Consider the following 27,942-nt stretch of genomic DNA (forward strand, 5'->3'; position numbering starts at 1 on the left):
TATACATTATGGTGGGAGGTCACTACCCAGACTGGTTTCGATCTTTATTGAGATCTCATCAGTGAGTTGCTAGACCAAAAATAATACTAAGAGTATAACGAAAAGAACTTATATACTCGCTATACCCTTAGTGTTATTTTTGGTCTAGCAGCTCGCTAATGAGATCTCAATAAAGATCGAAACCAGTCTGGGTAGTGACCTCCCACCATAATGTATAACATCAATCATCTCCTAGGAGATGGATTTTATATTATGGGAAATACTAAGAATAGCGATCAGAACTTTCCCCACCTTTGCTACGAGTTGCCCTAGTTTGTACTACGTACTTTGGACTACGTGCTTTAGCTTATGCTAGTAGTCGCTGATATATTTTTATAGTTTACTATATTCGGCATGAAACTCTTTGATTCTGATCTTTGAGTTTCTTATTCGGTTTTAAAACAATGTGGGATTTAATATCCCCTTAATTTAAATAATGTTTACATCGCTGAAATGAAGCCTATTGGCTTTCTATTTTAAATAATTTATGGGTGCACCTTTTTGACAACTCGTATAACAGAGTATATAAGTTCTTTTTCGCTATACCCTTAGTATTATTTTTGGTCTAGCTACTCACTGATGAGATCTCAATAAAGATCGAAACCGGTCTGAGTAGTGACCTCCCACCATAATGTATAACATCATACACATCTGCTAGGAGATGGGTTTTACATTATGGGAAATACTAAGAATAGCGATCAGAACTTTCCCCACCTTTGCTACGAGTTACCCCAGTTTGTACTACGTACTTTGGACTACGTGCTTTAGCTTATGCTGGTAGTCACCAATATATTTTTATAGTATACTATATTCGGCATGAAACTCTTTGATTCCTATCTTTGAGTTTCTTATTCGGTTTTAAAACAATGTGGGATTTAATATCCCCTTAATTTAAATAAGGTAATAAAGTACTATTGAATGAAAGATCTTTGCTAGACAGTAATATAGGCTTTAAGTTGGAACATGGGAAACATGCTTGCAAAGTGTAATACTGTTAGTTAAAAAAAAAGTCAAGGACTTCAAAGACTTGAACTGTTATTAGCAAATCTGAGCTAATCTTCTGTTTATTTGTTGTTTCAATTACCCGATCTCCTCTTAGTACTGAAAATTCTATAAAATCAATGAATATCTGCTGTTATCTATATATAATAAATATTTAAATTTAATGCACGAGGTTTTTTTTTACTCAGTTATTTTGTTAACATAGAAAAATTAAATGTCTCACAATTGTCACCAAAAGATTTCTCTGTTTATGAGGATCATTTAGAAAGTCCTATACACTATGTCCATGGTGTGTGCAGAACTTTTGCAAATGGAATGTTTTCAACTTCACATCAGTTATAAGCTAGAATATGAGTATAAATCTATACTCATTTTCTTTTTCTGTTTTTTTTTACTCCACTTAGTAAGCCATTAGAATGGATGAAGAATTTAAATGCAATATGTTTCAATAGAAATATCTTGAAGGATTTGAAACCGCAAGTGACCTACAGTTAGTTTTAAGTAATAGAAAAAATGAATATGAGGTTGAAAATAACAATATGTAAGGAAATTCTAAAAACAAAGTTCAGCAGCTTTTATAGGTAAATTGGAGACTCAACTATACAATCATTCTGGAAAAAAAAAGCTTTCAAAAAAAAAAAAAAGACATTGAAGTCTCATTGTCAAATTCTAAAAAAAATGTTAATTTGATTCATCTGGGGAGGCAAGTGATTATCTGCAAGGATAGAAAAAGAACATCATCATGTGATAGACAAAAAGTTAAAGAAGCAGTCCTGGAAAAGAAGAAAGTTCCTGGCAAATAAGTCACATGCACTAAAAGAATACAAAGAGAAATGCAAGAGAGCTGAACTATGTGTAAAAGTAGCTAAAGAAAATCATGGGAAGACTTTGGTAAAAATACAGAAGAAAATATCCTCGAGGTGGTGAAATGTTCTGGAGAGTATTGAAAAAGCTTAGGAATGGAGGAAATAGTACCATAAAAGGAGCCGAAGATGATAAAGGTGACAGGAAAACTGAAAAGGATATTCTAGATATCTGGAATATTCCAAAAATCAGTTCAATATCTTGTGGCTCTTGTCAGATATTAAGCTGATAACAACAGGTAATGCATTCTTATCTTAGCCAAAAAAGACGAGAAGTGAAAATTCAGTTTAATATCTGATATGAAGCCCATCAGCCCTCAAGATATTAAACTGATTTCGAAAGGTAACAGAGGGTGTTTAGCTTACTTCACCTTTACCACAAGTTGTGCTGGTGTGACACTACTTCTTTCCATTGGTTAGAAATGAAACGCACACACACACAGTATGAATTGCTTTCACATAAAGTTGCTCTTTCATATCTCTTCTGTTTATATATATTTTATTTTGCCTTAGACTTATATACATACATACTACACTGAAACAAAAGTTTCACAAAACAGTATCAAACATGAATTTTATTAACATTTAAATAGAACATAAAAAAAAAACAAAAAAAACTTGACGTAAATAGCAAATACAGAAACTAGGAAATATTTTATATGTATACAGTCATACCCCGACTTACGCAAATCCGGAGTTATGCGGTTTCTTATATGTACGTATTCCTGTCCCGCTTCATGCCTCGCCACTAGTCGTATCTTTCAGGTGCAGGCCGCATTCGCTAGTGTCACACATGCTGTGAACAAGCACTGACGTGTTTCGCGGTGTCTCCATTCATACACGATTTTTATAGTCTACAAACCTTGCGATTGTTTAATGTTATGTTCTTGATAAAAATTTTATCACATAAAAAATAATAATGTCTTCCAAAAGAATCAAGTCCGAAGCTAGCAAGAAAAGAAAAACATTGACTTTGGAAACAAAACTCAACATTATTAAGGATTTTGAAGGCGGAATGAAAATTTGTGAGCTAGCAAAGAAGTTTGATCTACAGGAATCCACAGTAAGAACAATCATAAAAGAAAGGTTTACAGATTTTGGAGGACATAGATTCTAACGAGGAATGAATTGTAGCCACAAGGCAAGGAATAAAAAAAATCATTGGCTTGCTATGAAGAAATTTTGCATGACAAGGAAAAGACATTATGCCGTCAGACGAATCTATTAGATTTTATGAAACCATCGACATCGAAATAACTTTCTTTTTTTTATGTATGTAAAACTACAATTATGATTATATTTCTTAAAAAATATAGGTGTTTTTGTAAACCTTTGGTCCCAATTGTATGTTTGTATATATAAATTACATGCAAAATTATACCCCGAGTTACGTGAATTCGACTTACGCGTTTTTTGTTGGTCCCACCTGCCGCGTAACTTAGGGGTTTTACTGTATTTAGGAAAGTTGACTGAATGAGATGTAGGAGCATACCTCATTTCTTTGTTGTATTGAATAGGTTTTTTTTAAACATTTCTGATGATTTTTGAATGCTCTGACAAAAGAAGAGATATGTTTATCAGAATACATCAAGAACACGGAGAGAAAAAAAATCAAGCCTAGAAGCACATACAGACAAATGATCAAGCACTATGGAAGTATACAGAAAAAATCATCCTCTATATACAAGTAGCCTAGTCCTGAAGATAATTCACATGGAAACTTTGTTTGCTCACATGCAACCTTTGTTTGTTTTGAGAAAAATTGTTAAAAAAAAATGGTTTTCTTCATCTACCTGTCTTGAACTGAGGACTGGTTCAACAGCAGAAATTATTGCACTGAAGCACATACTAAATTATTGTCATTTTGAATGACTTTTGACAAATGAAACATTCCTGTTATAGTGGTGGTGGTGGGGAAATTATTTTGCACTGAAGCACATACTAAATTATTGTCATTTTGAATGACTTTTGACAAATGAAACATTCCTGTTATAGTGGTGGTGGTGGGGAAATTATTTTCAAATTGCCTTGTCACTAAATTTACCGTATAACGATAAAAATAAAAAGAGAATGTTTTATCATATCAGACATGTTGGTATGCTGCAGTATTTACTATACTACCACATACTAACACGACTAAATGGATGCTACAGTAGCTAGTTCATTCAATTGTTTTCCTCTACAACAGTTTGAAATTGTTTAGAAGTGAAATTTTGATTACCACCATGTTTTTATTTTCATTATAATATCAAATATCTGCAACAAAACAGACTTTATTCAAAGAACCTTATCAGGTAGAATATTATTATTCTTGTAAAAATATGAATGATTCCTCAAAGGCAACAGTATTTTTTTTATTAAACTTCAAGCCATTTTTGGCTTACTCTGGATATGTAATTTTGCCATTGCAAATGGTTTTATCAAAAACCAAAATTGGAATGACTTCACAGATTTTAATAAAGCTGTCTTAAATATGAAGTTACATTAAATATTATTCAACCAGTATAGAATGATTAATTTCAATTTGAATTGTACCATTAAAAAGATGTTTTCATTTAACAACAAAATTGTAATAATATTTATCCAGCCAGAGTATACTGGAATAATGTATGGAAATGTAATGAGCTTTATAAGAACTTACATATTTTTCATACTCTCAGTACTCTCATCAGAGAGTATAGGGAACGAAGGTCAAAGCTGAGAAATTGGTTTGGAGTCGAATTATATAATGGGTGTTGACCAGCAGCTGCTTGTGTTTGTACATGCAATTAGAATGAAGCAGAGGGATGGTAGTGATCATTTCAGTGGATTAGTGCTCATGAAAAAGACATAATGCAGCAACAGAGCATCTGGGGGAAAGTGACTACAGAGAGCTAGTGAGGAAGGGATTGTAATTTAAACAAATTGCTCATTTCTGAATACAATCAAGCATTTTGAGTGAGGTCTTAGGAACACCACTCAAAATGTGGGAACAGTATTCAAATATTGGGTGGATTTGAGCTTTTTGAAGTGTCAGAAACTGATCAGGAGAGAAGCACTGTGTGAAATGAAAGAGAACATCAAGCGTTTTGGAGGTTGCAGTAGGTGTGTATTGATGTACTTATGCCAGGATTAAATATGAAATTTAACCTAAGAAGATTAAACTGATCTTTGTTGGCAACAAAATACTGTTAAATTGTGTGTGTGTGTGGGGGGGTGAGGCATGGTTTTTCTTTCTGGAGATAAGACAGGGTTATGTTTTGATGGCATTGAAGTTCACCATGTTATCTTTACCCCATTTGAGAATGGTTAGGAGATCAGTTCATTAGTGAGGATCTTGAAGTGTTAATTACTTGAGCACCAAAATTTGAAAATGAAAATGAGGAGTGGAGAGTACCCTCATCAGCAAAACTCTGAATAGGATTTCATGTCAACTAAAGTTGGTGAAAGCTCTTTGGTACACCAGCATTGATCGAAAAATCTTGAACGAAAACCATTCACCATAACCTGCAATGAACAACCAGAGAGGAAGATGGCAATCCATTCACAAAGGGAAGGAGCGATATCATAATATGGTAGCTTGGAAAGACGGCCACAATGCCAGACTCGATAAAATGCCTTAGAAATATCAAGAGTGATCACTTGAATTTTTTCAGACTTTCCCATGGTCTGCATCCAGAGTTGTGTGAGGCTGGCTAGAAGATCTGCTGTGGAATATGAATGTTGGAATCCATATTGGTGATCACTAATTAATTGGTGATCTCCAAGTAGTGAAACAGTTGGCTGTTGATGACCTTTTCCATTATTTTTGAGTATATTGAGGTCAGAGCAATAGGGCAGTAGTTGGATAGTCATCCTTTCTGTCCTTTTTTGGGGGATGTGCTGGATAAAAGCTTGCTTCCCAGTTGCTAGATAGATGCCAGGTAAGTGTTTGAAGAGATGATACACAATGGGGTCAAGTTGTGGAGCACAAGCTTTCAATACAATTAGAGGAATGCCATCATGGACAGGAGACTTATTGATATCACTGCTACTGAGTATTTTTCTGATATCCTGGCCAAGTTTGAGAGGAGGCATACTTCAGACAGTTTGTGGAATAGTGGAAGGAGATCCATCTTGATCATCTGTATGAGAGTTGGAAGGAAAATTTTATGCTAAGAGGTCTCCCTTCTTTAGGAGATGTCACCATTGTTCCATAAGATGTAAGACAGGTGGAAATATGGAAGGACAGAAGTTGTGCCCCATGACTTTGGTGAGAGACCAGAAGGCTTGACTGCTATTTTGAGCACAAGAGAAACTTATTGCATTTAGTCCTTTTTCGTTTTTTTTTTTTTTTTTTTTTTTTTTTTTTTTTGTTACATGCTATAGTATAAGCTGAGTGAGCATTTGGAGTTTTTGGCTCGGAATGCTTTGGCCAATTATTGGAGAAAACAGGTTTGGGTAAGGGTGAAGTGAGGGAATAATCCCAGCAAGAATAATTTCTGTTATTTGATCAGAGCAGATGCTATGATCTGAAGAGGAGAAACCGTAATCAGTCCATGGAAACAAAACATGGTAAATAATGAAATAAGTACAGTAGAAGCAGAAAATGAACAAAGGAAGGTAAGAAATCTTGAGCCAAAGCAGATCACATAGAGGAGATTCCAGACCCAATAGCCTTTAGCATGGGATATCAGATCTGACAAATGAACAAGTCCCACCCTTCCTGCAAAAAGGCATTGAATTCCCAGAGGTCATTCCAGTTAGCTCCATTGTAGTGATACATGAGAGGCAGAGAATGTCTGGGAGAAGGACAATCTGTGGAAAAGGAGACCTGGACATAACTATGGTCAGACTTGCCAAGAGGAGATTCTAATATCAGTGGTATATTTAGAAGGAGAGCTGGTTATGAAAAGGTCCAGGGTATTGAGTGAATGATGAGGATTATATGGAATTCTGTTGGGTTGATAAACAATATGTGTTAGGTCATTATTGATAGCAAACAGTAAAGCATCTTTTCTGGCAATATCTGTAATGGTAGAGGAGGGAAGCCCGTCTGAATTGTGGATGTTGATGAGGATGATATCTCACTATCAGGGTCATTGGACTGTATATGACAGACTTTAAGATGGGGTCAGTATTGAAATAAGTGGTAAAGTCATCAGAGTTAGAAGAACAGTAGAGGCACCAAAAGAAGGTAAGAAATCTTGAGCCAAAGCAGATTGCATAGAGGAGATTCTAGACCCAAATAGCCTTTCGCATGAGATATCAGATCTAACAAATGGACAAGTCCCATCCTTCTTGCAAAAAGGCATCATCAAAGATGTAATGAGGTGAGATGTTGCAGAGGATGCCAGTTGTGGTTCAGTGATGAATAACATATCAGGTTCAGGTAGTGGTGAGGTTAATCTGAAAGTTTTTTGTTATTGTATGGAATTGTTATAGTTTTTTAATCAGCGATATGGATTAAATTATGAATGAAATTGGTATCAGAATTGGAGATGTTCACCTTGTGTGTTTACTTTATGCAGATAATGTTATACTATTAATTAAATCAGTAGAAGTCTGCAGGATTTGTTAACTAATTTGGTGTACCAAATTTGGTATGAAAATCAACAATAAAAAGACAAAGACCATGAAAATAGGTAAGAACATTGAAAATATCAGCATCAACCCGAATTGGTAACCTGTAGAACAAGTAAAATATTTCAACTATTTAGGTACAATTTTTAGTGTAGGTGGAAATAGAACTGAATTATTAAAGCTGGTATGGTAGTGAGTCGATACCATACCAATACTGACAGTCAGTAATGAGAGTACTGAGAAAATTAAGGAAGTGAACAGATGACACCATTTGCAAAATCATATTAAAAGTGGAATATTATGAAAGAACTTGATATTGTTAGCATTGAGGAAGGGGTGAGCAGAGCCAATCTCAGGTAGTAGGGTCAGTTAAACAGGATGGGAGAAGCAAGGTGCAAAACAAATGTTTTGTGTAAGGATAGCAGTAAAAGATCCAGATGAAGATTAATATTTTGGTCAAAGTGAATTAATGCAGGAAGAAGTCCCTTAAATATATAATCTGCCAATAGAAAAAATTTTGTTCAAGTTAGTCTTATTCATATTGAATAAGACTAACTTGAACAAAAAAACATTGACAGGAAGTTAGTAATAATGTAAATTTTCATGTAGTACTATCATAGTATGCTGTACATACTATGATAGGTACTTATCAGTAATTTGTTGATGATAAATTGTTTGATTGCTCAGAGAAAGGTCCTTATTTGAGATTGAATATTATCTGAAAATGAGTTAAATAGAAATGTGTAAGAAGAATATCTTTTTTGAGTACAGTCATACCCTGACTTACACTACCCCGACTTACGCGAATCCAGAGTTACGCGGTTTCTTATATGTACGTATTCCCATCCCACTTTACGCCTCACCACTAGTCGTATCTTTCAGGCGCCGGCCGCATTCGCCAGTGTCGCACATGCTGTGAACAAGCACTGACGTGTTTTGCACGGTCTCCATTCATACACGATTTTTATAGTCTACAAACCTTGCGATTGTTTAATGTTATGTTCTTGATAAAAATTTTATCACATAAAAAATAATAATGTCATCCAAAAGAAGCAAGTCAGATTCTTCTACAGCTAGCAAGAAAAGAAAAACATTGACTTTGGAAACAAAACTCAACATTATTAAGGATTTTGAAGGCGGAATGAAAATTTGTGAGCTAGCAAAGAAGTTCGATCTACAGGAATCCACAGTAAGAACAATCATAAAAGAAAGATTTACAGATTTTGGAGGACATAGATTCTAATGAGGAACGAATTGTAGCCACAAGGCAAGGAATAAAAAAATCATTGGCTTGCTATAAAGAAATTTTGCTTGACAAGAAAAAGACATTATGCCATCAGACGAATCTATTAGATTTTATGAAACCATCGAAATAACTTTCTTTTTTTTTTATGTATGAAAAACTACAATTATGATTATATTTCTGAAAAAATATAGGTGTTTTTATAAACCTTTGGTCCCAATTGTATGTTTGTATATATAAATTACATGCAAAATTATACCCCGAGTTATGCGAATTTGACATATGCGCGTTTTGTTGGTCTCACCTACCGCGTAACTTCGGGGTTTTACTGATAATTTTAATATATAGAAAGTAGTAGTCTTGATAGTTTATAATTTGGTGATATTATATATGACTTCTAAGCAAATATTACAAAAAAAATATAAATGTAATTCGTGTGATGTGTTAAAAATTAACATTGTCAATACATTTATATACATTACTCACATGATACCTAGCCATATATTTCCATTTCATACTACAAACATGAAATATTGTTCAGCTGTTACCAGTATTATTTGATATTCTCAAGAGATTCTTTGAGTGCAGTGCTTGAAGGAGGGGGGCTGAGTCAAAATTCTGGAAAGTGGGTGACCAAATATTGTGTGTTACTGTAATTGCTAACTAGATAAAAAATTTTTTTTTGTCTTATTGTTTTTTAATTTTTTTTTTTAATGAAACCTTTGTTCATTTTTTTAAAAATAAAATTATAAAGGCATCCATGATAAATTACATCAAATAGCCATTCCTTTTCAGGACAAATAGTTCTCTTTACTTGCAGACATAGTTTCACTATTATGACATTAATAAATTCAAAAAAAAAAAAGAAAAAAATATATTATGCTTTAACATTTTTGCTGATTTATGTAAGGTATAATTGACAAAAATTAGGATCACTGGTATTGGTTTTTATAGTCTAGACTTTACATGTGAACTGTTATAATATTGAAATGCATTTTAATTTAAATATCCTTATCAACTTCATATAACAGCAACAGCTATTCTCACTTTTGTACCATTTATAAAGTTCATAAACTTGTACAAGAGATGGATTGTAAGAGTTGCAGTAATGTTATTATTAAGAGAAACCTCCAGGGAGTCAGGGACTTGTGGGATAGTAGTATGTGGGAGGCCACGTACTACCTGCACTATCTGTTATACCTGCTCTTGAATTCATTCACACACAACATCCAGTGGCAATCCACTCCAGTAATGCATTACTCTCTCCATTCTTGACAGCACTCTTTTTCAACTTCCAAGATGCTCTTGTCCTTTCCCCACCTTCCATAAAATTAAAAATTCCATCTGCTGGCATCCTATATAACCCTTTCAGAAGTTTGCAAGTCTCAATCATATCACTTCTCTTTCTCCTGTTGCTAGAATCTGCAGCCTACAAATTCTCAATCTGTCTTCATAATCAGTATTCCACAACCTCATATCAGTTTTAATACTCTCCTTTGTCTGGAGCTTACTTCTTACATATTTCATCAATTTTTTCCCTGCTAATTAAGGAAAATATGGAAGAATCTGCATATTTTTATGTTGGTACAGTAGAAACATTTTAATTCAAGCATTTCATTAATTGACGTGAAACTGTGTTCCATCAAACACTCAACTGATATCATCAGAGAGATGTATACATATACCAGTATATATGAATACAGTAAATAGTGTAATTAAAAAAGCAATGCTAGTATTTGTCATTGAGGAAAAATGCCAAAAGATAGATTAACCTTAGTTATCAGCATAGATGCCAATGTCAGTCTCACATTAATAACTGCCATCTTATGCCTTTGCCAAAGAAATGTAAAATGAACAGTTATTTCATGTTCTTGTATAAATGAGAAACTTTCTGAAAGTTACAGCTCTTTGTTGGTATATACAGAATTATTTTTGGGATAAAATGCAATTCAATTTTTTTAACAGGATTTGGAAAATAGGATAGAAATATCAAATGATGAAATTGAAAGATGCCAGTTATCTGCTGTTAAAGACAAGGCAAATGTGAGTAATATTCTTATTTTTTAGATGAGTTTAATTTAACTTTCCCCCTGTAGATCCTCTATACCAGTGTTTCTCAAAGTGTGGTACACGTACCCCTTGGGGTACATGAAAGGTCGTTAGGGGGTATGTGGCAATTTTCTGCTATGCATAATTAAAGGGGTCATTATATTTTTCAACAAACAGTGCAATTGGAGACAACCGGGATAAACACAGCACTAACTAATGAATCACATCCCCCCCCCTCCCCTCCAACAGAAACTACTGTATGACTCAAGCAAAACCATATGCTGCCGGTGGAACATATGGTTTTGCTTGACACCACCCCGTCGTGAACGTGTTAAAATGAAGAAATATATAGTAAATATGTTTCAGATTATGGAATTCGGTTGAAGGGAATTAGCATTTCAACTCAACTGTTGAAATGCTAATTTGTCTTTGGTTCGCGTGATCTTTTGTTAATACCGCGCCAATCATATGCAGTACTTTGCTGCTCTACGTATCTCAAGTCTTGTAAATTACTGGTAATTTTCGCTAGAAATAATGGGAAAGAAGATGATGCTATTTGGGTAGATGACTTTGACGATGCACACAAAGAAACCATTCTCGATGCTAAAAGTAGTGATAGTGAGTAGGAGCTTCTTGGTAAGTCGCACCATTTTTAGTTTTTTTCTGAAAACTTTACTTTCCGAAAACCCCCGCACATATCTTGCAACATGATTTTTTAGCTTTATATATTCGAGTAAATACGGTAATTTTTTTTAGCTTTCAAATTCTTACGTATGGATCATTGGTTAAAGATTGGATTTATAAAACCCCCAAAAGAGAGCAATATAGCAAATACAAGTAGCTGTAAGCAACAAGAAAATGTTGATATTGCATCTGGATGAAATGAAATTGATATGGGTATGTCGTCTGACATCTCTAGAGAATCAACTAGGAAGAGGATGAAAACTCTTCATAAGTATGATATGAATTACTTGAAATGTGGATTTTCATGGATGGAAAATGAAGAACCTATTCCAAATTTTGTTCTATTAAAAATAAATCATATTTGTTGTTTACATGAACTAAAATAAAATAGACATTTACAGTGGAATATACTTTATTTATTTATTATTATTTTGATAAGGGGGTACTTGGTAATAATGAAAATTTAAGAAGGGATATGCAGATATTTGAAGTTTGAGAAACACTTCTCTGTACACTCAGTAGTGATGTCCTTTGATAGAGAAGAGTTTGGTTTTCATAATAATAATAATATTATTATCATTATTATTACCTATACTATAGAAGACCCTAAAAACTATAGAGGTATCAGTATACTAAATTCCTGTTACAAAATATATAGCAGAATCTTAAATAACAAACTAATGAAATATTCCGAAAACTTTATTCTAGAAGTACAGAATGGATTTAGAAAAGGATGATCATGTATAGACCCAGCCTTTTGCCTAAAATTAATAATAGAGATAAGAAGAGAATACAATTTAGAAACACATATTGCATTTATTGACTTTGAAAAAGCATTTGACAAAGTTAAAAGAAACATATTATTTAACATGAAATGTTAAATAATATGTTTCTTTTAACAAATACCAAATAAATACCAAAGACAAATACCAAATAATATCCTAAAAGCTATCCAAGTATATATGAAAATAATCAAATACAAATAAGATTAAATCACGAGCTATCATATACGAGTGAGATAAACCAAGGGGTCCGACAGGGATGTCCCCTCTCAGCAACTCTTTTTAATATCTACTTCAATGAAATAATAATAAAATGGAATAAAAATTTACATCAAGGAATTAAACTTTCTCCTACAGTTAACTTAAACACTCTCCTCTTTGCCGATGACCAAATAATAATTACAAATTCTGAAGATAACTTACAGAAAGCTATTTTAAATCTAAATGAGATATCCAAAGATTATGGTATGATAATATCAACAGAAAAATCAAAAACTATGGTCTTTAAAGGACAAGATCCAGCAAGAACTAAAATAGTAATAGATAACAAGATCTTAGAACAGGTGAATTCATTTAACTACCTAGGATGTATGATCACATATGAAAAAGATATAAACGTAAATATTGCGAAATATTTAAAAATAACAGGTGTAATTAACTCTATATTTAAACCAAACCTAGTTCAGAAACAAACCAGACTAAAAGTATACAATACATTAGCCCTACCAGTCTTAATGTACGGAAGCGAAATCTGGACAGTAAAACAAAAGGACATACAAAGATTAACAACAGCAGAAATGAAGTTTATGAGAAAAACTGCAAAGTATACCCTATTTGATCACAAAAGAAATGAAGAAATTATGAAAGAATTAAACCAAGAACCAGTAATAGAAAAAATTAAAAAATATAAACATTAATGGATGGAACACGTTCAAAGAATGAAAACAGAAAGATTACCAAAACAAGCCATTAGGAAAAAGAAAACCAGGAGGTCCTCTTAAACGATTCAACGATGACTTCTAAGGCCGGAACAGGCCATGCTAGGCCTAAATCCTTGATACGCATGATGATGATGATTATTACGGGCAACTCCAAGGAGTCCTTAGACTCATTGAGGGAAACCTTAAACATCATGGTAAGAACTATTCATCATTTGCACAGTATCTATCATACTTTGCTTTGAACTCATTCACAGTCATGCACCCACAACAAATTCTGGCAGCTTATTCCACTCATTCCCCACTCTCCAAATAAAAAAACCTAGTTCTAACATCCTTGCTAACCACACTGTTGCTCAGTTTCCATGGATGGCCCATAGTTCTCTCATCACCACCACACCTATTCTGAAAAATTTCCTCTAAATTAATCTTGTAAAAACCCCTCAGTAATTTGAATGTCTCAATCATATTACTCCTTTTCCACCTATCGACCAGTTTTTGTAACAAACAAATCTTCAACCTGTTCTTGTAAGGTTCATTCCATAGAACTGCTACCATCTTGTTCACTTACCTCTGGATCCTCTCTACCTCCTCCCTATCACCAAGAAATCCTGGCACTCAGATCTGCACACAGTAGTCAAGATGGGGGGGGCCTTATCAAGGCTTGATAAAGAGGAACAATGACCTTCTTGTCTCTGTTCATCAAAGTATTCTTCAGTAACCAAGTGATGTGATGAGCTGCTTTAGCCACTTTTGCTATGTGTCCCCTAAATTTTAACTCCCTATCCATTAACATTCCCAAGTTTCTGGCTTCATCAATTTCCTTGAGTATGGTTCCACCAATGTGGTATACTTCTGGAATCTTTTCACCCCAAAATACATACCCTTACACCTTGCTACATTAAACTGACATCCATTCTACTTAGCCCCAGTCTGCCAATCTATCCAAATCATCCTGCAAAATTTTGACATGTGTATTGACTATTGTTTTACCCAACTTCGCATCATCGGCAAATAACTGAACAGTTCCTTTCAGATCCTTTCCTATATCATTAATGAACAAATTAAATAGTAGTGGTCCAAGAACAGAACTCAGCAGCACACCACTAGTCACAGGCCTTCTTTTGGACTCTGCTCCTGAATAAACTACTCTCTGATATATCTCTCCATCAACCACCCTCCTATCCATCTCACCAGCCCTATATCCATCCTCATGTGCTGCAGTTTACTGATTAGGATTCCATGTGGTATCCTGTCAAAGGCCTTTGCAAATCCAGCAGTATCACTGTAAACCCATTATCCTTATCCTATTCAGCTGTCACTGTATTATAAAATGTAAGTTACTGAGGTATGATCTATCCTTCACAAAACCGTGCTGCCCCCTATGCAGTGTTCCCATTTCCATCTATCCATTCCTGTATTTTGCTCTTGACCAACTTCTCTAATACTCTGATGACGACCCCTGATGTTCTGATAGATTGGTAATTTGCTTCAGCAGTCTTGGAGCCTCCTTTATGCAATGGAACTATTTTTCCCTCTTTCCACCCACCCCGGAATTAACCCGGAACTGAGACTTTGATTAAACAATATTGTCAAGGGCACTGACAATTCCTTTGCTGCTTCATGTAAGACCAATCTCACAGATTTATTCACATTAAGGTTGTGTCATATGCTATTCACCTCCATTTCATTCACCTCAGTTCCCATATAAGCCATCGGTTCCCTCATTCCTGCAATATCACTACCTGGATGATATTCTCTTGCAAAGTGTTCACTTTGTAATTCCACTATTTCGATTGATTCAGTTACCTTCTCACCATTGGTATTCCTTAAAATCATCCTGCCATATGCATTCTTTCTTTTACTTGTAGCATATCGAAAGAGCTGTTTGGGATTCTCTTTAACCTGCATTGCTAACTTCCTTTCATAATCTGCTTTTGTTTTCTTACCACACTAGTTACCCTTCTGACCTTGTACTGTTTGTGTGCCTGCAGGTCACATTTCTCTTTAAATTCCCTCCACAATTGTTTCTTTGTTTTTGCAACTCAAGCTTAATGGTATTATTCATCCATTTAATTCTCACTTAATTTACTGTCTGGACTCTAGGTATGCAGTCAGCCATTACCTCCCTCAAATGCTCCTTAACCATTTCCCATGCACTATCAACATCCAGTCCTTGCAGTTTATAGACTATACTGAATATGACCAAGTTACCAATTGGTGGTAACTTGGTCATATTCAGTATAGTCAAATTCTCAGATGCAATTACTAGATTCAGCACTCTTTAACTCCTACTATATTCTGTTACATGCTGTCTCAGGGAATTATCCCTTAGTAACTCCATGAAATCCATTTCCTTCCTCTCATGTGTTCTCTCCTCCTTCCAATCAATGTTACCATAGTTGAAATCCCCCATAATAATTACCCTCCTTCCACTCATTGCATCTATTTGCTTATGCATACTATCTCCACCATCTATTCCATCACCTGGTCTATAGCAGAATCCAACTGAATATTTTGTTCTGCTGGTCTCAATCTCACACCAAATAGCCTCAGATGTGCTCTTTTCTCTATCCTGCAGTTCAACTTCTATTCTCCTTGACTGCAGTTCATCAGCTATCATCAGTAACACTCCTCCCCCTCATTCTTTTTTCTCTATCCTCCCTGAGCACACTATACCCTTCATATTCTATCCCACTACCTATATCCCTCTTCATTAGCCATGTATCGCTAATACCAATAACCTTTGGTCGGGGTGAGCTAACCAAGGCCAAAAATCCCTCCTGGTTGTTCCTAATGCTCCTGGCATTAGTGTACATAAGGTGCAAAAGCCCCCTAGGATCACCCCCTATCTTCACACCTTACACTAACTATCTCATTTTGTTTGTTACCATTGGTACTAACTCAGGCATATTATACACATTCTTACACTCAGCTGCCTCACTGACATCTGCATATCCACTCAACAGTGCCCCCCCCCAAAAAAGTTCTAGTTTCCTTAATTCTGCACATCCCCTTTCACTTCATTCAACAAAATTTTTTCCAGTCTCCAAACACCAAATCTATTCAGATGCAAACCATCCTTCTTGTATAAGTCCTTTTGTCTGTCAAACTCACTCCACACATCCACATACTCCACACCACTCCTTCTGCATAAACTATGCATAATTATTCGCTATTATGGCCCTCCTTCTCAGCTCTTCTGTGTCATACCGTGGGAACAGACTCACCATCTTAACTCTCTCACTATTTTCTTTTTGCTATTTCCAGTAATTCTTTCAAGTCCTCTCTCATGCCATACTTTTCTCCTTTTAAATCATTTGTTCTGGCCACTACAATCATTTCTTTCAACGTACGCGTTTGTGCTCTAATAGCCTCACTAACATCATTAATTTTTGCACTAGGAAAGCACGATTTTGTCAAACTCTCATTGATCACACCTTTTAATTGAATCGCCGTTTAACACTCACTCCTTAATTGTTCTTTCTCTCCTGTTCCTGCCCTCATTTTTCTTATTTCACATTTCTTTCTTTTTGTTATTAGCTGATCCACTCGGTAGACATTTTTTCAGTTGCTTCAACTGCTGCTTCACCCTATGTATCACTCTGTGCAACCGAGCTATCTTCATCATTGCAGCTAACTCTTCATTTTTTACATCAGTCAAACTATTCTCTTCTTTTGACACTTTTACTCTCACTTTCAATTGTGCCACATTTAATCATACTCTCAATGCTATCAGGCATTACATCACAATTTTAATTGCATTCTGACTTTCATCCACTGCTTCAATCTTGCAATTTGAGACACACTTTTGATCCTTGCTTTCATAACACTTGAGAATATGGGAAAAGGTGATCTTATCAGTCTCATATATTATTATACAGGATGGAAAAGATCAAGCTTCTGGGAGGATTTCTCCTCTCAGAATCTTGAAGTTCGTCATCCTGCATAACATGTGAACTAGCCAGAAAACATAAGCAATTTACTGATATAATACACCTGCCTTATAGCCTTAGTTACTTTGCATAATATAAATCATTGTTTTTCAAACATTTCATTGCTGTGCCCCACATGGAAAAAGTATATAACTCAGCAGCCTACTAACCCCAATACCCCATTAAAAACATGACTCTTTAACCAGATGAGTCATGTTTTACTACCAGAGGTGAGCCTTCATATACAGACCTTAAGTGCAAAATTATGGAGTAGTTGACAAAACCTTAATATTTTTCAGTGGAAAATTAAGTCAGAGGAAAATTAGGATAGAATATCTTATATAAGATATCATATCAAGATATCCATATAGGATATCTTGACATAGTGGCTGATTTTATGTACACTTACATGTTGAGATATACAAGGGACAAAATACTTTTTATTATATTGAAATTAAACAAATTATGTAAAAAAATTTTTTTTTTAATTAATAGGATTTTTAGTATATCATATTTTAATCTGTATCTGAAAATTTACAAACTTTACAAAAATTGTACAGACTTTACAAAAATAAATATTTATTCACTTATAAAATCTTTTCCCTTCCAACAGGAAAACTATGTGGCCTACTGGTGGATCGATTTGATCTAAACAATTTATATGTTTAAATGAAGTGCTTGTGTACTTTATCTAGTAAGACTATTTTATGTGCGTATAGGTGAATCTAACTTACAAACTTTCAAGAAATGAACTCTTTGTATTTACACACTTTGTACTGACTGATGAATTGTCTGTCACTTCATTTAACAAACATAAGAACCCCCCCCCCCCCCTCACACTTAGGAACATTTTATGATGCATGAAGTTCATCAGTATAGTATTTTACAATACACATTGGAAAATGTTTAGTTGGTCATTTCCTCGTTCTCTGGCATATTGAATATTTTTCAATGGCTGAACGTATTCCATGCATTGATCTTGTGTGTATTTACATATTTTGTACTAGTTTTTATTACCTTTGAAATAATATGGAAAAAACTTTCAACATATGATTGCAGTGTGCACAAAGACAATCTTTGTGATTATATTCACAGTTCAGGCTCTGATCAGTCTATATTTATTTCTAAAAGATGAAATCACATCATTGAAGAAATGAGGCACTGTTTAACAGTTTGGATTCAGAAGCAAAATTCTAAGAAACATGAATAAGGAGGTAAAAGAAAAAGTTAAACTGAAATAATCAAAAAGAAAACCTGGTTAGATTTCTTCCAAAACTTATTTCAAGATAGTAACGAAACACAAACTGATATATTACTAACTATACAATAAATATAATACAATAAATAACATTACAAGAAATGCAACAAGCAGTACATAAAGGTAAATCAGGAAAGTTCCCTCGAGAAGATAGAATAAATATAGAACTTATTAAATATGCAGGCATCCTGTTTGCCAAACGATTTTTAAAATTATTTAATATCTGACAGCAAGGAAAAGTTTGAATAATGCCATTACTGAATAATAATGAAATACATAAAAAGGGATAAGTGCACCTGATTACAGAGGGATAAGTCTCCTAAATACTGGTTATAAGTTATATGCTTGAATATTAACTCTAAAACTCAAATCAAATGTAGAAGATAAACTTTATGTAGAAGAAAATAGCTTCTGGAAAGGGTATCACTAAGCTTTTACATTTAAAATCCTAATGGAAAAGCATTGTGAATTCAACTTAGATACACATGTTTCATTTGTAGATTGTGAGCAAGCCTTTCACAAAAGTCTTAAGGAACAAACTGCGCATCATGCTCAAAAAAGTTAAGCATTCCAAATTAGCTACTTGCAGCAATAACCAAAATGTCTGAAAATGTCAACCAAATAACTGTAAGAGTTAATGAAAACATTACAGAATAGAAATCAATAAACAGAGGAGTCTGTCAAGGATGCCCAATGTCACCAGAAACAGTAAAAAAATGGAAGAAAAATATAAAAAAGCAGCTTATATTGGTTTATATACCAAACTGGATTGTAGAGCTATATTTAATGCACTGTTGTTTGCAGATAACCATATATTCATTACAAGAAATGAAGATTATCTCCAGAGATCAGTATATGCATTAAACATAATTGCTAAAAACTTCAGAATGCAGATATCAACAAACAAAACAAAAATCATGGGTTTTAGAGGACCATCTCAGTCAGAAGTAAAATCACGATTAGAAATAAAATCTTAGAAGAGATTAACTACTTCAAATACTTTGATGCACTATATTATATACAAAAGAAGCCAACACTGATATCAAAATTTCAAACTTCCTAAAGATAACAGGGATGAACAATAATATTTTCAAACCTAACCAAGTTCAAAAGTATACAAGAATAATTCATAAAGTGTTGACAAGATACTCTCTAATGTACAGAAGTGAATTATGGACCATAAAAATAATAGAAGAAAAAATAATAGGAACCAGAGAATGAAATTCTTACAAATGATAGTAGGCTATATTCTCTATTACCAGAAATACATAAAGAACTAACAACAGATGCATTATTGGAAAGAATATACAAATACTGAAAGGTGAATCGAACACATTGAAAGAATTGAAGCTAGAAGTTTTTTTCAGTACATTAAAATGCATATTGGAGAAATGGCAGATGATTATTGATTTTAAGGTTAATGCTGGAATGGTCAGGAAAAAGGATAAATTTGATAAACCTTTCATCAGCTGGCAGGTCTGCAACTGCTGATAATGATGCAGCCAAAGAATACCCTTTGATATTATCAAAAAACATTGAAGAGGAAGGCCTACTGTTCTTATCAAACTTGCAATATTAATGAGGCTCTCCTTTTCTGGAAAGAGATGCTGTCATGGTCATTTATTGCAATTGAAGAAACAAAAGTTCCAAGATTCAAAATTTCAAAGGATCACCTATGCTTGCTGCTTAGTAATAATGCTTTAGTAGATTATAAACTTGCAGTTTACTACTCTGAAAACCTGATGTCTTTCATGGGTGTTTGTTGGATATTTGGAGCTCTAATAAAAAAAATCATGGGTAACATCCACACTACCCATGAGTAATTTGTAAATCACTTTGTTTTTGCTACTTAACAATACTGGAGAGAGAAAAAGTTGGTGTTTCAAGTTTTGTTGCTCCTTGATAATGGGCTAGGTCATTCTACAGCATCAGCTGACTTAAATCTAAATGTAAAAGGATATTCTTGCCTTCCAGTAACACTAGCTTACTGCAACCTATGGATCAAATAACAATTGCAATCTTTAAATGCTTCTATTCATGTCATAATTTGCAAAGCTATAGCAGTTAGTCATACAGTTGAAACAGTAACCATGAAAAACTTTGGAAAAGGATACAATATCTTAAGTAGTCAAAAACATTGACCATTGCTAGAAAGAAATGAAGTCAACAACAGTGAACTGCTCTTGGAGAAAACTGTGCCCACAGTTTGTTTCTGGTTCATAGAATTCTGAACAAATCAAAGAGCAAATCACTCAGGAAATTGTGGAAATAACGTTGAGGTTGGACTCGGAAATGGATGCTTCGGATATAGATGAGTTTATTCATCCTCATTGAGTTGAACTGACAAATTATGAGCTAATTGAAATGCAAAAGGAAGTCAGAAAAGAGGCAGATAAAGACAGTGAAAATAGTATAAACCCTTTACTTTTGTAGGAAGGTTCGTGCTATTTTTATTGTCTTCTTCTACATTATGAAAATTATGGATATACATGTTAGAGTAAAACTTTAGTTTAATATAAACCAAAATATACACGACATTTAGACCTTCGCATGAAGGTCATCTTCTGGAGTATACATATATATAATATACAAAGAAACAAGCTGCACTACAATCTACATGGCATGCTAAAGTTACTGATCAACCATTAAAACTATTTGCCTGATCTCTTAAAAAAAAACAAAAAACCCTACATCAAAACTAGAGTCCTGTTGTTATTATTATCTATTAGATTACAAATCAAACAAATTTCTGCCCGATATTACTGCTCTCTTTGTCCACGTACTACATTCCGGTTACTTTGTGTGGCAAAATAAATTTTACCTACAAAAAGAAGGTACGGCCATGGACTCACCACTACCCCCCCCCCCCCCCCCAATTGCTAATTTTTATATGGAAACTTTTGAGCAATGTGCTCTTGATTCCTTTACTCTAAAAGTTACAGTTTGGCTTAGATATGTTGACGATGTTTTCATTATCTGGCCACACGGACCACCAAACGTTAAACACATTCCTTAGCAATCTGAACAAACAACGTGTATACAATTTATTATTGAAATTGAAAATCTGAACTTGCTCCCGTTCCTGGATGCACTAGTCACACATCTTCCCTCAGGCAGTCTATCCTTCACTGTTTACCGTAAGCCTACACACATACACACACACCAGCCAGTATATACATGCTAACTCATATCACCACCTTTGCAAAAATTTGGAGTCATCACCACCCTCAAAAACAGAGCTATAACAATTTGCTCTAATGAATAAGCTCTTAAACAAGAATTAAAAATTATTAGCAATACATTTATAAATAATGGATATAGCAAAAATACTATTAATAAAATTCTTCATAAAACATCATCAAAAAGTAATATAGATTACAGTAAAATCATAACACTCACATACATTAAAGGATTATTAGAAAAAATTAATAGAATCCTACATTATTATAATCTTAATGCCACTTTTAAAACCACCTTTAAAATTAAAAAACATATTCAACACCTCTAAGGATCCTCTGTCCCCATTGGCACACCCTGGAGTTTATTGCACCTGTAACTTACCTTACATTGGGGAAACCGGACATACATTCCCTGTCCATAAAAAAAGAACAGAAATGACACATTAAATATAATAATTTTGGTGAAGCAGGCCTCTCAGATCACGCTCACGCTCTTAACACCCTACATCGAATTGATTGGAAAAGTACTTGTTCTTTGCATCATACAAAAACTTGGTATCAATGGTAATTTAAAGAAGCCTGTGAAATTTTGATTAACCACCCTAATCTTAATAATAATGGGGCATAAATCCCAAGAATTTGGATGGCACATATTCAGTCTACTTAGGTTTCCAGCAAACCTGACTTTAGGACTCGAAGCAATTTTCATTTTTTATTGGCCACTATCCATACCAGTTGCAATTTATATGCATACTTATATGAGTAATTTTATTTTCTGTTTATTTATGTATCTATTATTTTCTGTATGAACATGTATTCTCCCACATAATTTAACTTTGTAACCTAATAGATAATAACAGGACTCTATCTTTGATGTAGTGAGATTTTTTTTCTTTTTTTTTTTTAACACCAGAGGTCAGGCAAATAGTTTTTAACAGATCAGTAACTTTAGCATGCCATGTAGGCTGTAGTGCAGCTTGTTTCTTTGTATATATACGTATACTCCAGAAGATGACTTTAATGTGAAGGTCGAAACGTTGAGTGCATATTTTGATTTATATTAAACTAAAGTTTTACTCTAACACGGTAGTTGTATCCATAATTTATGTAACATAGTCTGATCACTGTGTAAGCATGAAAGAAAAGGATTATCTTCATCTGTTTCTTTTGACTGTCAAACCTCTTGCAGATTCTTTAAATCGAATTGTGAGGTGGCTTTATCATGACAGGATAATGACTCCAAATGCCAAATTATTTTTACAGTTTGCACATAATGATGTTAATAGAGAGTTGGCCTACTACAGATAAGATCTATAGAGAAATTAAGAAAAAAAAAAGTTTTTTTTTCTTCTTTCTCTTGAGACCTTCTTGAAGAAAGTGGAGAATTATAGATACACAGATAGAGAAAGTAGATAAGTAGAAGAATTGGATAAACAATACATTATTAAAAAATTATGGTCTCTTTTAGAATACATTTAATGATATTCATGATATGTATTTTTACAATAGAACAGTTTTAGAATTAAATATTTTGGCATATGCATTTTTACTATCTTTGAAATTAATTTATTTCAGAAACACATTAACAAATTTTAATATGTCTTATGAAAAAAAAAATATCCTATGAACATTCAGCTTACTGTGGAGTGTTTAAGGATCAGAGCTGGATAACTGGGATGATACCTTCATCTGACCTAATGTCCTAGTAGTAAGACCTATACGTTGGTTAGACATAACTGGTAATTAATTTACGGAAATAACAACGCATATGAAGTATTTAATTAAAGATAACTTTAATGAATCACTTCTATATTTTGGCAATGTCACATTGCCATCTTCAGGAACATAAAGATATGGTATGTGCACTAAGGAACTAACAAAGCAAATGAGGAAGAAAGTAAGAAACTAATTTTGTTCCTAAAGTCCTAATGGTGCCCTCTTGCGGGCTAATTTGGTAGTCTTGGCAGTTGGGCTGAAGTTCTCATAATGAAAGTCTCCCAAATTTGGGGCAGTTTCATGCACCCAAATTTGTTGAGGTTAGGAACGTTTTTTAGAGCTGCTGAAGATTCTTTGAATAATCTTTCGTATTTAAACTTGCTGCGATGGATTATTTTTGTTTTCTTCCAACGAATTTTATGGTGGGTATCTAAGGCATGGTCTGCCAACCCAGACGGCTGTACTGGTGAAACCGGATGTAGTCTTGGTGTTCTGAAATCCTGATATTTGTTGTTCTGCCTGTTTGGCCAGGCAGATATAAATATATAACAGGGCAAAATTAATCTGCTCAGATGACAAGGCCCTGACTATGGAACTAAACCACATCCTCAACACTTTCTTAGCCAATGGCTATAACCCCAAAAAATCCAAAAAATACTAAAACCTGTAAACCACAACCCCCCTCCCCCCTCAACAATAAAGACTACACCAAGTCTATCACTATCCCCTACATCCAGGGCACCTCTGAAAAAATAACTAATATCCTCAAAAAATATGACCTTACTTCCTGTTACAGACATATAAAAAGTTGGCATCCCTTATCCGCTCTACCAAAGACCAACCACTTCCCCTAGACCTACCTGGTGTATACCAGGTCCCTTGCAGCTGCAAATTGTCCTACTTTGGCCAAACAGGCAGAACAACAAATATCAGGATTTCAGAACACCAAGACTACATCCGGTTTCACCAGTACAGCCGTCTGGGTTGGCAGACCATGCCTTAGATACCCACCATAAAATTCGTTGGAAGAAAACAAAAATAATCCATCGCAGCAAGTTTAAATACGAAAGATTATTCAAAGAATCTTCAGCAGCTCTAAAAAACGTTCCTAACCTCAACAAATTTGGGTGCATGAAACTGCCCCAAATTTGGGAGACTTTCATTATGAGAACTTCAGCCCAACTGCCAAGACTACCAAATTAGCCCACAAGAGGGCACCATTAGGACTTTAGGAACAAAATTAGTTTCTTACTTTCTTCCTCATTTGCTTTGTTAGTTCCTTAGTGCACATACCATATCTTTATGTTCCTGAAGATGGCAATGTGACATTGCCGAAATATAGAAGTGATTCATTAAAGTTATCTTTAATTAAATACTTCATATGCGTTGTTAATTCCGTAAATTAATTACCAGTTAGACCTAATGTCCAATCTTCACCTTCTTGTGGTGCACCCTGTTAGGAATCTACCTGGATACTGAACAAATGAGGATTGGCTGACAAGTTAGGATTTAACAGACCAAATTGTTTTTCTTATTGGCAAAATAGTGGTATAACACAGTAGAACTTAACACCAGCTGGGGCTTTGATTGGTTAAACAAGTTCCCCTGTTTGAAAGTTTTTTCACTTGGTTATACTATAAATTAAAGATTCCAAGAAATTATAATCTTCGTTTACTCCTTTAACCAAGTGTAAGCAAATAAAAATTTGCTTGTAAAGTAACATCACAACTGGGCTACTTGTATATAAAGGCTAACGACTTCATATTGATTGTCTTAGTATCCTGTAAGGCAATGCACATATCCTTATGGACAAGTATAGTGTTATGCATTATGGGAAGGGCCACTACTCAGATCGGTTTCGACCTGTATTGAGGTTGAAACCAGTGAGAAGATGATGAGAAGAAATTAACCATGCAAGCAAAAAGTACTTCGAAGTTTCTTTGCTAGGTGACAAGTAAAATGAAGAATGACTATGTTAAAATAATTTTGATGACTGCTGATGATAGAGGTGACTGAAGTAGATGAAATAGTTGAATTACTAAGTACCCAGTTTGAAAGTTGTATCATGTGAATGGCGATATCAGAAGTAGCAAATTACAAACTAGTCATGTCATTATCTCAGGAGTGGTGCTTAAGGTAGCAGAGAAAGGCAAGAAAGTACAGTAAGGAAAGCAAAATCAGAGTATGAGAAGAAATTAGTCATGCCAACAAAAGGTACTCTGAAGTTTCTTTGCTAGGTGGCAAGTAAAATGAAGAATGAGTATGTTAAAATAATTTTGATAAATGCTGATGATCGAAGTGATGTAGATGAAATAGTTTAATTACTAAATGACTGTTTTGCAAAGTTGTATCATCTGAATGGCGATATCACAGAAGGAGGTGTGACAGACTGATGTGGGAGTAGAGGTGTAGACTATTACAAAACCTTGATATGAATGCAGTTATGGAATTAGATGGAATATGAGCACACATATTATGTGAATGTTCTAGAGAACATGCTAGTCCCTAGAACACTTTTGGCTATTTGTTTAATTTGAATCTTGATTCTATTAGAGTCCCAAGGTAATGGAATGAAAGGGAAATAATTCTGTTGCATAAAGGAGGCTTCAAGACAGAGATAGAAAATGATCAATCAGTCAACATCTCAGGAGTGGTGGTCAGGTTTAATTACTGGAGGAGTTGGTTAAGGATAAAATTTAGGGATGGAGGTGGGAATGGGATGCTATATTGGAAGAAGTATAGTTTTGTGAAGGATGGTTCATACCTCACTAATTTATTCATTTGAGTTGGATGGAGGAAATAACTACATGATGATACTACTGGACTTGCAAAGGTGACAGAATGCCATGTGGAGCTCTGTTACATAAATTGAAGCATATGGATTTGGATATGAAGCTGGTGATGTAGATAAGAGAGTGGCTGATGGTTAGACATTAGTGGAGTAGTTTATAGAGGAGTAGAGTCCATGTTAAGGTGTGTGACTAGTAGTGTACAACATGGCTATGTACTTGGCTCACTGTTCATTTGTTTGCTGGGTGATGTAAAACTGGGTAGAGCAGTAATTAATAAGGATGATATAGAGATCTTGTAAAGCGATTTAAATAGACTGACAACATGGGCAAATGAGAATGGCTGTTGTTACCAGATGTGTACTACACTAATGGAATTGGACGATAGGAAATTAATGAGGTTAGGGAATTTGGGGACGATGGTGAGCTGTTGGAGGAGGCCTTCTTCCAGCAGAGGACAGAAAGCGGCTGATATGGAAGGTGAACTGTTGGCAAAGCATGAGGACTAGATTTTTTGCTTATGTGGTGAATAAGTGGATTGGATTGCCTATTAATAGTCAATTGTGAGTGCTTTACCCATGAATGAGTTCAAACCAAAGTATGACAGGTATTATGGGAAGGATAGTTAGTTTGTGAAATGTTAGTGAAGCTTCTAGGATGAGATTCTGTGTACTCCATGGAGGTACTCGTATAATACTACTACTACTAAAGGTAATTAATGAAAAATTAATTTAACTTTCATATGGATCATTTGAAAGCTAATGGAGATTAAACTAAAATAGAAACTAGTTAACAATAATTGGGTTATATGCTCCAGAAAGGAAAGATAAGATGGTAGCATTGAATTCTGTGAACAATTCCCAAACATATATAATATGATAAATAAAAACAAGTATGTAGTATCAGCACAAGATAGATTTGGAATAACAGAAGTTAATAACAATAATTTTAGAATATACGGAGAACAGATTATTACAAATGGTAAAAAAATTAATACTTTCTATAGTGTATAACAATCTTAAACTAATGAATACATCCTGTATAAAAGTATACATAAATTTATTGTGTCAAGAGGATGGAAATCAGTTATAGATTATTTTATTTTAGATGAACAAACTTCAAAAATTTCTTTAGATGTGAGAGTATATAGAGGCTGTGAAACAGACACTGATCATTTCCTTACTAAGATAAAATTAAGATTGCCACTTAAATTGTAGCATTTAATGGGTGAGAAAATATCCAATTATAAAACCAGATTGTTAATATACAAATATACAGTGGCTATATAAGAAGAAAATTGACAAATGCATTGAAGAGATAGAAAAAAAAAAGTAAAGATATAGAAACAGAATGGTATAGTATAAAAACAGTTCGAAATGCAGCAGCAAATGGAAGTCAAGTAAAAACCAAAAAGTTTTTTGAAAAGAAAAAAATGTGCATATATATATATAAGATGATGATAAAGAAATAATCAAAATAAAAGATTAGGACAGAAGGAATTTGTTGATGTTCTTTGTAAGAGTTAGAGGTTGGGGAATATTTCATGAGAAAATTGTTCCATAGAACAGAGATAGATGGAATGAAAAATGAATGGGAGTAAGTAAGGTTAACAGTTGTACTATAAATGGATATTAGCTCATGTTACATTGTAGGTTTGAGATAGACAGTATCTGCATATCAGATGCCAGTCCTACTGAACAATGTTCATGAAGTAAAAAGTAGTGGCAGTAGATGAATGATGTACAGTGGAGCTAGGGAATGTTAAAGCAGGGGAGGTCAGAAAGAGGAGATTTGAGATATGGCCTCCTCTGGCAAGGAATATCAGACTGCACAACAGAACATGTGAATTCCTAATGGCTGAAGGAATCATAGAGACTAATTTGAATAGTTAAGGTGCACTGTAGTTATTGGAGTTGAAGTGGTG

General features: G+C 34.2%; 1 protein-coding gene across 3 annotated transcripts in view; it reads left to right on the forward strand.

Annotated features, from left to right (window-relative positions):
- Positions 1–27,942, forward strand: part of LOC150101175 (oxysterol-binding protein-related protein 9) — a 613,809-nt gene that overhangs the window by 134,162 nt on the left and 451,705 nt on the right. For all 3 annotated transcript variants that reach the window (XM_090402198.1, XM_090402199.1, XM_090402200.1), the window contains exon 6: positions 10,654–10,731. In XM_090402198.1, coding sequence (XP_090258324.1) covers positions 10,654–10,731 — 78 coding nt within the window. The remainder of the gene's footprint in view (positions 1–10,653; positions 10,732–27,942) is intronic.

Source organism: Typopeltis vanoorti, chromosome 12, assembly GCF_054136105.1.
Source record: "Typopeltis vanoorti isolate ZY-2024b chromosome 12, IOZ_Tvanoo_1.0, whole genome shotgun sequence".
Lineage (NCBI taxonomy): Eukaryota > Metazoa > Arthropoda > Arachnida > Uropygi > Thelyphonidae > Typopeltis > Typopeltis vanoorti.